At 50.8% G+C, this 13,654-nt stretch overlaps 1 protein-coding gene across 1 annotated transcript in view; it reads left to right on the top strand.

Annotated features, from left to right (window-relative positions):
- Positions 1 to 13,654, top strand: part of sardh (sarcosine dehydrogenase) — a 99,427-nt gene that overhangs the window by 34,219 nt on the left and 51,554 nt on the right. The window contains exons 6-9 of the mRNA XM_078226135.1: positions 2,258 to 2,344; positions 3,293 to 3,383; positions 6,787 to 6,928; positions 8,500 to 8,583. Coding sequence (XP_078082261.1) covers positions 2,258 to 2,344; positions 3,293 to 3,383; positions 6,787 to 6,928; positions 8,500 to 8,583 — 404 coding nt within the window. The remainder of the gene's footprint in view (positions 1 to 2,257; positions 2,345 to 3,292; positions 3,384 to 6,786; positions 6,929 to 8,499; positions 8,584 to 13,654) is intronic.

Here is a 13,654-nt window from a genome sequence, read left to right as displayed (position 1 = left end):
GTCTGTGTTATATACACTCACTGGGTTAGTGAGGGGTCTGTGTTATATACACTCACTGGGTGAGTGAGGGGCCTGTGTTATATACACTCACTGGGTTAGTGAGGGGTCTGTGTTATATACACTCACTGGGTTAGTGAGGGGCCTGTGTTATATACACTCACTGGGTTACTGAGGGGTCCGTGTTATATACACTCACTGGGTTAGTGAGGGGTCTGTGTTATATACACTCACTGGGTTAGTGAGGGGCCTGTGTTATATACACTCACTGGGTTAGTGAGGGGTCTGTGTTATATACACTCACTGGGTTAGTGAGGGGCCTGTGTTATATACACTCACTGGGTTAGTGAGGGGTCTGTGTTATATACACTCACTGGGTTAGTGAGGGGTCTGTGTTATATACACTCACTGGGTTAGTGAGGGGCCTGTGTTATATACACTCACTGGGTTAGTGAGGGGCCTGTGTTATATACACTCACTGGGTTAGTGAGGGGTCTGTGTTATATACACTCACTGGGTTAGTGAGGGGCCTGTGTTATATACACTCACTGGGTTAGTGAGGGGTCTGTGTTATATACACTCACTGGGTTAGTGAGGGGCCTGTGTTATATACACTCACTGCGTTAGTGAGGGGCCTGTGTTATATACACTCACTGGGTGAGTGAGGGGTCTGTGATATATACACTCACTGGGTTAGTGAGGGGCCTGTGTTATATACACTCACTGGGTTAGTGAGGGGTCTGTGTTATATACACTCACTGGGTTAGTGAGGGGCCTGTGTTATATACACTCACTGGGTTAGTGAGGGGTCTGTGTTATATACACTCACTGGGTTAGTGAGGGGTCTGTGTTATATACACTTACTGGGTTAGTGAGGGGCCTGTGTTATATACACTCACTGGGTGAGTGAGGGGCCTGTGTTATATACACTCACTGGGTGAGTGAGGGGCCTGTGTTATATACACTCACTGGGTTAGTGAGGGGTCTGTGTTATATACACTCACTGGGTGAGTGAGGGGTCTGTGTTATATACACTCACTGGGTGAGTGAGGGGCCTGTGTTATATACACTCACTGGGTTAGTGAGGGGCCTGTGTTATATACACTCACTGGGTGAGTGAGGGGCCTGTGTTATATACACTCACTGGGTTAGTGAGGGGCCTGTGTTATATACACTCACTGGGTGAGTGAGGGGCCTGTGTTATATACACTCACTGGGTGAGTGAGGGGTCTGTGTTATATACACTCACTGGGTTAGTGAGGGGTCTGTGTTATATACACTCACTGGGTTAGTGAGGGGCCTGTGTTATATACAGTCACTGGGTTAGTGAGGGGTCTGTGTTATATACACTCACTGGGTGAGTGAGGGGCCTGTGTTATATACAGTCACTGGGTTAGTGAGGGGTCTGTGTTATATACACTCACTGGGTTAGTGAGGGGTCTGTGTTATATACACTCACTGGGTTAGTGAGGGGTCTGTGTTATATACACTCACTGGGTTAGTGAGGGGTCTGTGTTATATACAGTCACTGGGTGAGTGAGGGGCCTGTGTTATATACACTCACTGGGTTAGTGAGGGGTCTGTGTTATATACACTCACTGGGTTAGTGAGGGGTCTGTGTTATATACACTCACTGGGTGAGTGAGGGGCCTGTGTTATATACAGTCACTGGGTGAGTGAGGGGCCTGTGTTATATACACTCACTGGGTTAGTGAGGGGTCTGTGTTATATACACTCACTGCGTTAGTGAGGGGCCTGTGTTATATACACTCACTGGGTGAGTGAGGGGCCTGTGTTATATACACTCACTGGGTTAGTGAGGGGTCTGTGTTATATACACTCACTGGGTTAGTGAGGGGTCTGTGTTATATACACTCACTGGGTGAGTGAGGGGCCTGTGTTATATACAGTCACTGGGTGAGTGAGGGGCCTGTGTTATATACACTCACTGGGTTAGTGAGGGGTCTGTGTTATATACAGTCACTGGGTTAGTGAGGGGTCTGTGTTATATACACTCACTGGGTTAGTGAGGGGTCTGTGTTATATACACTCACTGGGTTAGTGAGGGGTCTGTGTTATATACACTCACTGGGTTAGTGAGGGGCCTGTGTTATATACACTCACTGGGTGAGTGAGGGGTCTGTGTTATATACACTCACTGGGTGAGTGAGGGGTCTGTGTTATATACACTCACTGGTGGGGGTGGTGTCTGCTTCCTCTCTGCTGGTTTTTCACTCCGTCACAATATGATGTCTCACAGAATCCTTCACTGCTGACCACAAGCCCCTGATGGGGGAGACTCCAGAACTCCGAGGCTTCTACTTGGGATGTGGATTCAACAGTGCAGGTGAGGAGGGGATTGGTTGGTCTCTGGGTCAGCTCAGTGTCTGTATTTCCTTGCTAGAGGCTGATTGGTTAAACCTCAACATTATCAACAGTTTTCTGAGGAACTTGTGTTCCATCTCAGATGTTATCGGAGACCAAGGAGAGGATGTACTGACCCTCTGACAGTGCGGCACTCCCTCAGTACTGACCCTCTGACAGTGTGGCACTCCCTCAGTACTGACCCTCTGACAGTGCGGCACTCCCTCAGTACTGACCCTCTGACAGTGCGGCACTCCCTCAGTACTGACCCTCTGACAGTGTGGCACTCCCTCAGCACTGACCCTCTGACAGTGTGGCACTCCCTCAGCACTGACCCTCTGACAGTGTGGCACTCCCTCAGTACTGACCCTCTGACAGTGCGGCACTCCCTCAGCACTGACCCTCTGACAGTGCGGCACTCCCTCAGTACTGACCCTCTGACAGTGTGGCGCTCCCTCTGTACTGACCCTCTGACAGTGTGGCACTCCCTTAGCACTGACCCTCCGACGGTGCAGCACTCTCCCAGTACTGACCCTCTGACAGTGCGGCACTCCCTCAGCACTGACCCTCTGACAGTGCGGCACTCCCTCAGTACTGACCCTCTGACAGTGTGGCGCTCCCTCAGCACTGACCCTCTGACAGTGCGGCACCCCATCAGCACTGACCCTCTGACAGTGCGGCACCCCCTCAGTGCTGACCCTCTGACAGTGCGGCACCCCCTCAGCGCTGACCGTATGAACCTACCGCTTTCGGTGTCAGAGATGGATGTGCTGAGTCACGCCTGACCCCTGAGGTTGCCGACATGCAGTCTTCTCAGTCCCAATGATAATTGTGCCGAGTGTACATTGATAAGAAGGTGCTGTGAGGATTCACAGCTGTTGCAGCATTTTCCAGATGTTTAGAGTGATAGTAAATTGAAGTTATTTCTCAGGAATGATGTTGGGAGGTGGCTGTGGGAAGGAACTGGCTCACTGGGTCATTCACGGACGGCCAGAGAAGGACATGTATGGTTACGACATTCGGTAAGTCCCGTAAAAAACAAGGAAACACTTCACCCAACATAGAGATTCAGCCAATCTGTACCCCAGTGAGTGTCTGTGTGTGTGGGACCCGTACCCCAGTGAGTGTCAGTGTGTGTGGGACCCGTACCCCAGTGAGGGTCAGTGTGTGTGGGACCCGTACCCCAGTGAGAGTCAGTGTGTGTGGAACCCGTACCCCAGTGAGAGTCAGTGTGTGTGGGACCCGTACCCCAGTGAGAGTCTGTGTGTGTGGGACCCGTACCCCAGTGAGAGTCTGTGTGTGTGGGACCCGTCCCCCAGTGAGAGTCTGTGTGTGTGGAACCCGTACCCCAGTGAGAGTCAGTGTGTGTGGAACCCGTACCCCAGTGAGAGTCAGTGTGTGTGGGAACCATACCCCAGTGAGAGTCAGTGTGTGTGGGACCCGTACCCCAGTGAGAGTCAGTGTGTGTGGGACCGGTACCCCAGTGAGAGTCAGTGTGTGTGGGACCCGTACCCCAGTGAGAGTCAGTGTGTGTGGAACCCGTACCCCAGTGAGAGCCAGTGGGTGTGGAACCCGTACCCCAGTGAGAGTCTGTGTGTGTGGAACCCGTACCCCAGTGAGAGTCAGTGGGTGTGGGACCCGTACCCCAGTGAGAGTCAGTGTGTGTGGAACCCGTACCCCAGTGAGAGTCAGTGTGTGTGGAACCATGGTAGGCTTCTGCAGAAAATGCAGATGTATGGGATTGGGGGTGATCTAGGAAATTGGATCAGGAATTGGCTAGCGGATAGGAAACAGAGGGTGGTGGTTGATAGTAAATATTCATCATGGAGTGCGGTTACAAGTGGTGTACCTCAGGGATCTGTTTTGGGGCCACTGCTGTTTGTAATATTTATTAATGATCTGGATGAGGGTATAGTTGGGTGGATTAGCAAATTTGCTGATGACACCAAAGTCGGTGGTGTGGTAGACAGTGAGGAAGGGTGTCGTAGTTTGCAGGAAGACTTAGACAGGTTGCAAAGTTGGGCCGAGAGGTGGCGGATGGAGTTTAATGCGGAGAAGTGTGAGGTAATTCACTTTGGTAGGAATAACAGATGTGTTGAGTATAGGGCTAACGGGAGGACTTTGAATAGTGTGGAGGAGCAGAGGGATCTAGGTGTATGTGTGCATAGCTCCCTGAAAGTTGGGAATCAAGTAGATAAGGTTGTTAAGAAGGCATATGGTGTCTTGGCGTTTATTGGTAGGGGGATTGAATTTAGGAGTCGTAGCGTTATGTTGCAACTGTACACAACTCTGGTGCGGCCGCACTTGGAGTACTGTGTGCAGTTCTGGTCCCCACATTACAGGAAGGATGTGGAGGCTTTGGAGAGGGTGCAGAGGAGGTTTACCAGGATGTTGCCTGGTATGGAGGGGAGATCCTATGAGGAGAGGCTGAGGGATTTGGGATTGTTTTCGCTGGAAAGGCGGCGGCTAAGAGGGGATCTTATTGAAACATATAAGATGATTAGAGGTTTAGATAGGGTGGATAGTGATAGCCTTTTTCCTCTGATGGAGAAATCCAGCACGAGGGGGCATGGCTTTAAATTGAGGGGGGGTAGTTATAGAACCGATGTCAGGGGTAGGTTCTTTACCCAGAGGGTGGTGAGGGATTGGAATGCCCTGCCAGCATCAGTAGTAAATGCGCCTAGTTTGGGGGCGTTTAAGAGATCCGTAGATAGGTTCATGGACGAAAAGAAATTGGTTTAGGTTGGAGGGTCACAGTTTTTTTTTTAACTGGTCGGTGCAACATCGTGGGCCGAAGGGCCTGTTCTGCGCTGTAATGTTCTATGTTCTATGTTCTATGTACCCCAGTGAGAGTCAGTGTGTGTGGGACCCGTACCCTAGTGAGAGTCTCTGTGTGGAACCTGTACCCCAGTGAGAGTCAGTGTGTGTGGGACCCGTACCCTAGTGAGAGTCTCTGTGTGGAACCTGTACCCCAGTGAGAGTCAGTGTGTGTGGGACCCGTACCCTAGTGAGAGTCTCTGTGTGGAACCTGTACCCCAGTGAGAGTCAGTGTGTGTGGGACCCGTACCCTAGTGAGAGTCAGTGTGTGGGACCCGTACCCTAGTGAGAGTCTCTGTGTGGGACCCGTACCCCAGTGAGAGTCAGTGTGTGTGGGACCCGTACCCCAGTGAGAGTCAGTGTGTGTGGGACCCGTACCCTAGTGAGAGTCTCTGTGTGGGACCCGTACCCCAGTGAGAGTCTGTGTGTGTGGGACCCGTCCCCCAGTGAGAGTCTCTGTGTGGGACCCGTACCCCAGTCCACTGGGAGATCAAGGCACCTGCGCATTGGCATTCCTAGAACTCAGCAGCCAGCTTCACTGGCGAGATTTGATACCTGCCCCTCCCCATACTGGTGAGAATCGGATGACCGTTCTGTTTTGCACAGAGTGCCTGAAGTTTGCGTTACTTCCTCACTGAGAGAGGTACCGTTTTCGCACCGCTTTGACACTTCAGTTTTTGGGAACATTTTGCCCATTTCCTCAATCCTCCTCCCCATGTGCCCCCGGAGTTGTTGAACTCTCTGTCCCTGTTTATTGAGGTGCTTGCTGGTGACAATGCTGCTTCCTCTAGTGCACTAACCAGAACTTTACTCAATACTCTAGTTGTGTTCTGACTAGTGTTTTATATAATTCTCATGGAACCTCTGTGCCCTTCCACTCAGGCCTGGGTCATGGGGAAGTGTTCCCTTTGGCTTCTTAACCATCTGTCCTTTCCCTTCAGGGATCGGGGGACACGCACTCCAAGATGCCTCTGTACGGTTCAGAATCTTTGCATTGTTTGTGTATTCCCTCCTTTGTTCCTGCAGTTAGATTATTCACTCTCGCCAGACTGAATGCCATTTGCCGCTTTTCTGCTCACTGCCCAGTCCATGGATAACTTCCTGCAGTCTACAGCTTTCTTTATTACCATCAACCACAGGACTGTTTTCCTCCCATCTGCAAACCTCCTCTATACTTAAATCATTGATTATAACCGCAAACAGCAAAGGCTCCAGCCTACAGAGCCACAGTGGAACCAGCCACCCAATCACAAAAACACCCATCAACATTGTCATTGACAGTCTGGAGGCATCATGCTCCAGCTCACATTAATGCACCGCCCCCCGCCTTTGCACTCCCCCTCTACCTTTGTCCCTCTCGAACCCCCCTCCCTCTCCCACACTTCCCTCCCCCTCCCCTCCCCTCCCACTCTCACCTCCCCTCCCACCTGCCCGTCTTTCTCTCTCTGTTCCTCCACATGCCCATCTGTCTTTGCTCTGTTCACATCTCTCTCCGTTTGCGTCTCTCTCTCTCCCTCTCTCTCTCTCTCTCCCTCCAGATGTTTTCCCCAGGGTGACTCTCTGGCTGGGAAGTGAGTGTGTGCTGATGTCCTGTATTTTCTGTCACAGACGTTTCCATCACTCACTGACCAATAACAACCGCTGGATCCGAGAGCGGAGCCACGAATCCTACGCCAAAAATTACTCAGTGGTTTTTCCTCACGATGAACCGCTTGCTGGAAGGAACCTGAGACTCGATCCCTTGCATCAGGTCAGTGCTGACCATTGGGAGGGGACTTGTTCATGGGCAGATGGACAGGGGAGGGGGCATTCCCAGGGTCAGGATAAGGGCAGAATTCCCAAAATACCGGTGGAGTGCGTTCTGAAGGTGAGCTGCCAAAAGGGTCAATGGTTAAAAGACCTGTGCTCCTATCTTCAACACCTTTCTGTAAATTCCCCCATGATTCTTGCTCGGAATACCCAAGGAACAGGAGAAATTGACTTCCTGCCACTCACCCCAGCTGTCGACATCTCCCTCACAAACTCTTCCTGTCTTGTCTAATACGTCAGACTCAACACTTCTGTCTCTATCTCCAGGGAGACTCACTGAACTGCCCTGGATATAAACGTGCAGAGTCGAATAACAAATGATTTGTGCCGTCTCCCTGGTAGAAATGCCAGGCGTTTAGGAGAGAAGGAAATTGAATCTGTAACATGTTTCAGTCGATATTTGTCGGCAGTGACAGGGCTGTGTTTACCTCCTGGCACTGTGATACCCCTCGTACCAGGAGACATTTTAGCGCATGATAATTCTCCAAACATCAGTGACAGAACAGTGAAAGGGTTAAACCCCCAGATACATCGAGGATCATTCTCCACACTGGTTCCACCTTCCCTAATCCAGTAAGCACCCACATTAAATACAGTCTCATTCTGTGTGTGTGTCACAGACTGCCGCGTGTTTGGAAATGAGAGATTCTGTTTTGTGTTGTACAAAGATGGGCAGTGTTCAATTTCCAGAATAAAAGCTGTTAAATGTTAACAGTAAGAGAAGATTGAAAGGGTTACTCCCAGCACCCTGTGAATTGATGAATTGAGGCATAGTTTGTGTTCTCAGCCTCACAGCCTCAGGCCGACTGGGCGAATCTCAATGTTGTTCTGTGTAAGGAGGTTCAGGAATCAATTTGTTTTGTGGAAAGGTTGTAAAATGTTTCATTCAACACAGATCCCCAGATCAGATAAATATTTAAATAAAGTCAGAGCAGAAGTTAGGAATACTAAGTCTTGGTTTGTATCTGGGGAGAGGGGCAAGGAGGGGTTCACAGGTCAATACTAAACCCCAAATCTCAACTGAACTTTAACCATAACCCAGTCCCCATCTAAAAATCCCCAGGGATGGGGGTGAAACCGGATAGAGGGATGCACAGGGAGGTGGGTTGTGGGTAAAGGGAAGGGGATTGGCGCTATGTGGTACGGAGAAAGGGGGTAGGGGGATGGGGAGGGGGGTTGGGGGTATGGGGAGGCAGGGTGTGGGAATACGAGAGATTGGGGTATGGGGAGGGGCATACTGGGAGGGGAGAAGGGTACGGCATGGGGATTATGGAGACACAGTGGGGGTATATTGGTGTACAGGAGGGTGAGTTCAGGGCAATGTGCGGGTGGGATGGCGAGGGGATGTGGATGTCTAGGAGGGGAGAATACAGAGAAGGGGCTCAGTGGGTCTGGGTAGGGGGGAAGGGGTGTGTGTGTGTGTTTCAGGCACTGGGCACACACTACACCCACAATGGGAGATTTTCCCAGTCCTTTGGTGATGATTAAGAATTCACATTCCTCCATCTCCAGGAGCTTGTCCAGCAAGGCTGTGTATTCCAGGAGAGACACGGATGGGAGCGACCAGGCTGGTTCAATCCGAAGGGACCGGCTCCGGTGAGTGAGGCTTTAACCTTAAACATTGCCCGCGGGTGGAGATCAGACACAGCAAATATTCTGCAGACAGGGGGGAGGGGGTGGGTTTGCAGGCGGGGGGGAGGGGGTGGGTTTGCAGACTGGGGGGAGGGGGTGGGTTTGCAGGCGGGGGGAGGGGGTGGGTTTGCAGGCGGGGGGGAGGGGGTGGGTTTGCAGGCGGGGGGAGGGGGTGGGTTTGCAGGCGGGGGGGAGGGGGTGGGTTTGCAGGCGGGGGGAGGGTGTGGGTTTGCAGGCGGGGGGAGGGGGTGGGTTTGCAGACTGGGGGGAGGGGGTGGGTTTGCAGGCGGGGGGAGGGGGTGGGTTTGCAGGCGGGGGGAGGGGGTGGGTTTGCAGGCGGGGAGGAGGGGGTGGGTTTGCAGGCGGGGGGGAGGGGGTGGGTTTGCAGGCGGGGGGGAGGGGGTGGGTTTGCAGGCGGGGGGGAGGGGGTGGGTTTGCAGGCGGGGGGGAGGGGGTGGGTTTGCAGGCGGGGGGAGGGGGTGGGTTTGCAGGCGGGGGGGAGGGGGTGGGTTTGCAGGCGGGGGGAGGGGGTGGGTTTGCAGGTGGGGGGAGGGGCTGGGTTTGCAGACTGGGAGGAGGGGGTGGGTTTGCAGACTGTGGGGAGGGGGTGGGTTTGCAGGCGGGGGGGAGGGGGTGGGTTTGCAGGTGGGGGGGGAGGGGGTGGGTTTGCAGACTGGGGGGAGGGGGTGGGTTTGGAAAGATGTTGAGTTGATTCAAATACAATTTTGAAACTTCGGAGCAAAATGAAAATCTGATGCAAAGAATTAGTTCCCCAAGGGATGCTGGGATAAGGAGTTGAGGGAATGTTGTCCTGAAGACTTGTGCTCCAGAACTTGCCACTCCCCTGGCCAAGCTCTTTCAGTAAGAAGGTTAACAACAGCAGGTTCAAGTCCAACAGGTTTATTTGGTAGCAAAAGCCACACAAGCTTTTGGAGCTCCAAGCCCCTTCTTCAGGTGAGTGGGAATTCTGTTCACAAACAGGGCAAAAAAGACACAGACTCAATTTACATGAATAATGGTTGGAATGCGAATACTTACAGCTAATCAAGTCTTTAAGATACAAACAATGTGAGTGGAGAGAGCATCAAGACAGGTTAAAGAGATGTGTATTGTCTCCAGACAAGACAGCCAGTGAAACTTTGCAGGTCCAGGCAAGCTGTGGGGGTTACAAATAGTGTGGCATGAACCCAATATCCCGATTGAGGCCGTCCTCGTGTGTGCGGAACTTGGCTATCAGTTTCTGCTCAGCGACTCTGCGCTGTCGTGTGTCGTGAAGGCCGCCTTGGAGAACGCTTACCCGAATATCAGAGGCCGAATGCCCGTGCTCTTTCAGTACAGTTACAACACTGGCATCTACCCAGCAATGTGGAAAATTGCCCAGGTATGTCCTGTACACAAAAAGCAGGACAATCCAACCCGGCCAATTACCGCCCAATCAGTCTACTCTCGATCATCAGTAAAGTGATGGAAGGGGTCATCGACAGTGCTATCAAGCAGCACCTGCTCAGCAATAACCTGCTCAGTGACGCCCAGTTTGGGTTCTGCCAGGGTCAGTCAGCTCCTGACCTCATTACAGCCTTGGTTCAAACATGGACAAAAGAGTTGAATTCCAGAGGTGAGAGTGACAGCCCTTGACATCAAGGCAGCATCTGACCGAGTGTGACATCAAGGAGCCCTAGTGAAACTGGAATCAATGGGTTTCAGGGGGCAAACTCCCCGCTGGTTGGAGTCATACCCGGCACAAAGGGAGATGGTTGTGGTTGTGGAGGGTCAGTCATCTCAGCTCCAGGACATCTCTGCAGGAGTCCCTCAGGGGAGTGTCCGAGACCCAACAATCTCCAGCTGCTTCATCAATGACCTTCCCTCCATCATAAGGTCAGAAGTGGGGATGTTCGCCAATTATTGCACAATGTTCAGCATCATTCACAACTCCTCAGCGACTGAAGCAGTCCATGTTCAAATGCAGCAAGACCTGAACAATATCCAGGCTGGGACTGACAAGTGACAAGTAACATTTGCGCCACACAAGGGCCAGAGCAATGACCAGCGCCAACAAGGGAGAATCTAACCATCCCTCCTTGACATTCAATGGCATTACCATCACTGAACCCCCCACTGCCAACATCCGGGGGTTACCATTGACCAGAAACTGAACTGGACCAGCCACATAAATACTGTGGCTACAAAAGCAGGTCAGATTCTGGGAATCCTGCAGTGAGTAACTCACCTCCTGACTCCCCAACACCTACAAGGCACAAGTCAGGAGTGTGATGGAACACTCTCCACTTGCCTGGATGGTGCAGCTCCAACAACACTCGAGAAGCTCGACACCATCCAGGACAAAGCAGCCCCGCTTGATTGGCACCCCATCCACAAACACCCACTCCCTCCACCACTGATTCACAGTGGCAGTCGTGTGTATTATCTACAAGATGCACTGCGGCAATTCACCAATGTTCCTTTGGTATCACTGACCAAACACACGACCTCTACCATCTAGAAGGGCAAGGGCAGCAGATACCTGGGAACACCCCCACCTGGAGGCTCCCCTCCAGGTTATTCATCATCCTGACTTGGAAATATATTGCTGTTCCTTCACCGTCACTGAGTCAAAATCCTGGAATTCCCTCCCTAACAGCACTGTGGGTATACCTACACCTCAGAGACTACAGCGATTTAAGAATGAAGCTGCCACAGCCTTCTCAAAGGGCAATTAGGGATGGGCAATAAATGCTGGCCGAGCCAGCATCTGATGAATAAACAGAAATATCTCCTACCTGATCCCAAATTAAAGCCTTAAACTTTCACCAGTTTTTGGGACCTGAAAGAAAAAGATAAAAAGCGCTCCTTCTGCCACAAATTCCCAAGGATTATACGAGATAGGATTTATAATAATCTAGAAAGGAATAATTTGATTAGGGATAGTCAGCACGGTTTTGTGAAGGGTAGGTCGTGCCTCACAAACCTTATTGAGTTATTTGAGAAGGTGACCAAAGAGGTGGATGAGGGTAAAGCAGTTGATGTGGTGTATATGGATTTCAGCAAAGCGTTTGATAAAGTTCCCCATGGTAAGCTTTTGCAGAAGATACGGAGGCATGGGATTGAGGGCGATTTAGTGGTTTGGATCAGGAATTGGCTAGCTGTAAGAAGACAGAAGGTGGTGGTTGATGGGAAATATTCATCCTGGAGTTCAGTTACTAGTGGTGTACCGCAAGGATCTGTTTTGGGGCCACTGCTGTTTGTCATTTTTTAAAATGACCTGGATGAGGGCGTGGAAGGATGGGTTACATAGAACATAGAACATTACAACACAGTACAGGCCCTTCGGCCCTCGATGTTGTGCCGACCAGTGGAACCAATCTAAAGCCCCTCTAATCTACACTATTCCAATATCATCCATATGTTTATCCAATAACCATTTGAATGCTCTTAATGTTGACAAGTCCACTACTGCTGCAGGCAGGGCATTCCATGCCCTTACTACTCTCTGAGTAAAGAACCTACCTCTAACATCTGTCCTATATCTCTCACCCCTCAATTTAAAGCTATGTCCCCTCGTGCTAGCCAACACCATCCGAGGAAAAAGGCTCTCACTATCCACCCTATCTAATCCTCAGATCATCTTGTATGCCTCTATTAAGTCACCTCTTAACCTTCTTCTCTCTAACGAAAACAGCCTCAAGCCCCTCAGCCTTTCCTCATACGATTTTCCCACCATACCAGGCAACATCCTGGTAAATCTCCTCTGCACCCTTTCCAACACTTCCACATCTTTCCTATAATACGGCGACCAGAACTGTACGCAATACTCCAAATGCGGCCGCACCAGAGTTTTGTACAGTTGCAGCATGACCTCCTTGCGGATGACACTACAGTCGGTGGAGTTGTGGACAGTGCAGAAGGAAGTTGCAGGTTACAGAGGGACGTAGATAAGCTGCAGAGCTGGGCTGAGAGGTGGCAAATGGAGTTTAATGCGGAAAAGTGTGAGGTGATTCACTTTGGAAGGAGTAACAGGAATACAGAGTACTGGGCTAATGGTAAGATACTTGGTAGTGTGGATGAACAGAGGGATCTGGGTGTCCATGTGCATAGATCCCTGAAAGTTGGCACCCAGATTGATAGGGTTGTTAAGAAGGCGTACGGTGTGTTAGCTTTCATTGGTTGAAGGATTGAGTTTTAAAGCCATGAGGTCATGCTGCAACTGTACAAAACTCTGGTGCGGCTGCATTTGGAGTATTGCGTACAGTTCTGGTTGCCGCATTAAGACCATAAGACCATAAGACATAGGAGCGGAAGTAAGGCCATTCGGCCCATCGAGTCCACTCCACCATTCAATCATGGTTGATTTCAACTCCATTTACCCGCTCTCTCCCCATAGCCCTTAATTCCTCGAGAAATCAAGAATTTATCAATTTCTGTCTTGAAGACGCTCAACGTCTCGGCCTCCACAGCCCTCTGTGGCAATGAATTCCACAGACCCACCACTCTCTGGCTGAAGAAATTTCTCCTCATCTCTGTTCTAAAGTGACTCCCTTTTATTCTAAGGCTGTGCCCCCGCGTCCTAGTCTCCCCTGTTAATGGAAACAACTTCCCTACGTCCATCCTATCTAAGCCGTTCATTACCTTGTAAGTTTCTATCAGATCTCCCCTCAACCTCCTAAACTCCAATGAATATAATCCCACGATCCTCAGACGTTCATCGTATGTCAGGCCTACCATTCCTGGGATCATCCGTGTGAATCTCCGCTGGACCCGCTCCAGTGCCAGTATGTCCTTCCTGAGGTGTGGGGCCCAAAATTGCTCACAGTACTCCAAATGGGGCCTAACCAGTGCTTTATAAAGCCTCAGAAGTACATCCCTGCTTTTGTATTCCAAGCCTCTTGAGATAAATGACAACATTACATTTGCTTTCTTAATTACGGACTCAACCTGCAAGTTTACCTTTAGAGAATCCTGGACTAGGACTCCCAAGTCCCTTTGCACTTTAGCATTATGAATTTTGTCACCGTTTAAAAAATAGTCCATGCCTCTATTC

This window comes from Mustelus asterias, chromosome 13, assembly GCF_964213995.1.
Source record: "Mustelus asterias chromosome 13, sMusAst1.hap1.1, whole genome shotgun sequence".
Lineage (NCBI taxonomy): Eukaryota > Metazoa > Chordata > Chondrichthyes > Carcharhiniformes > Triakidae > Mustelus > Mustelus asterias.
The sequence above is the reverse complement of the archived record's forward strand: the minus strand, read 5'-3'. Positions and strand labels throughout refer to the sequence as shown.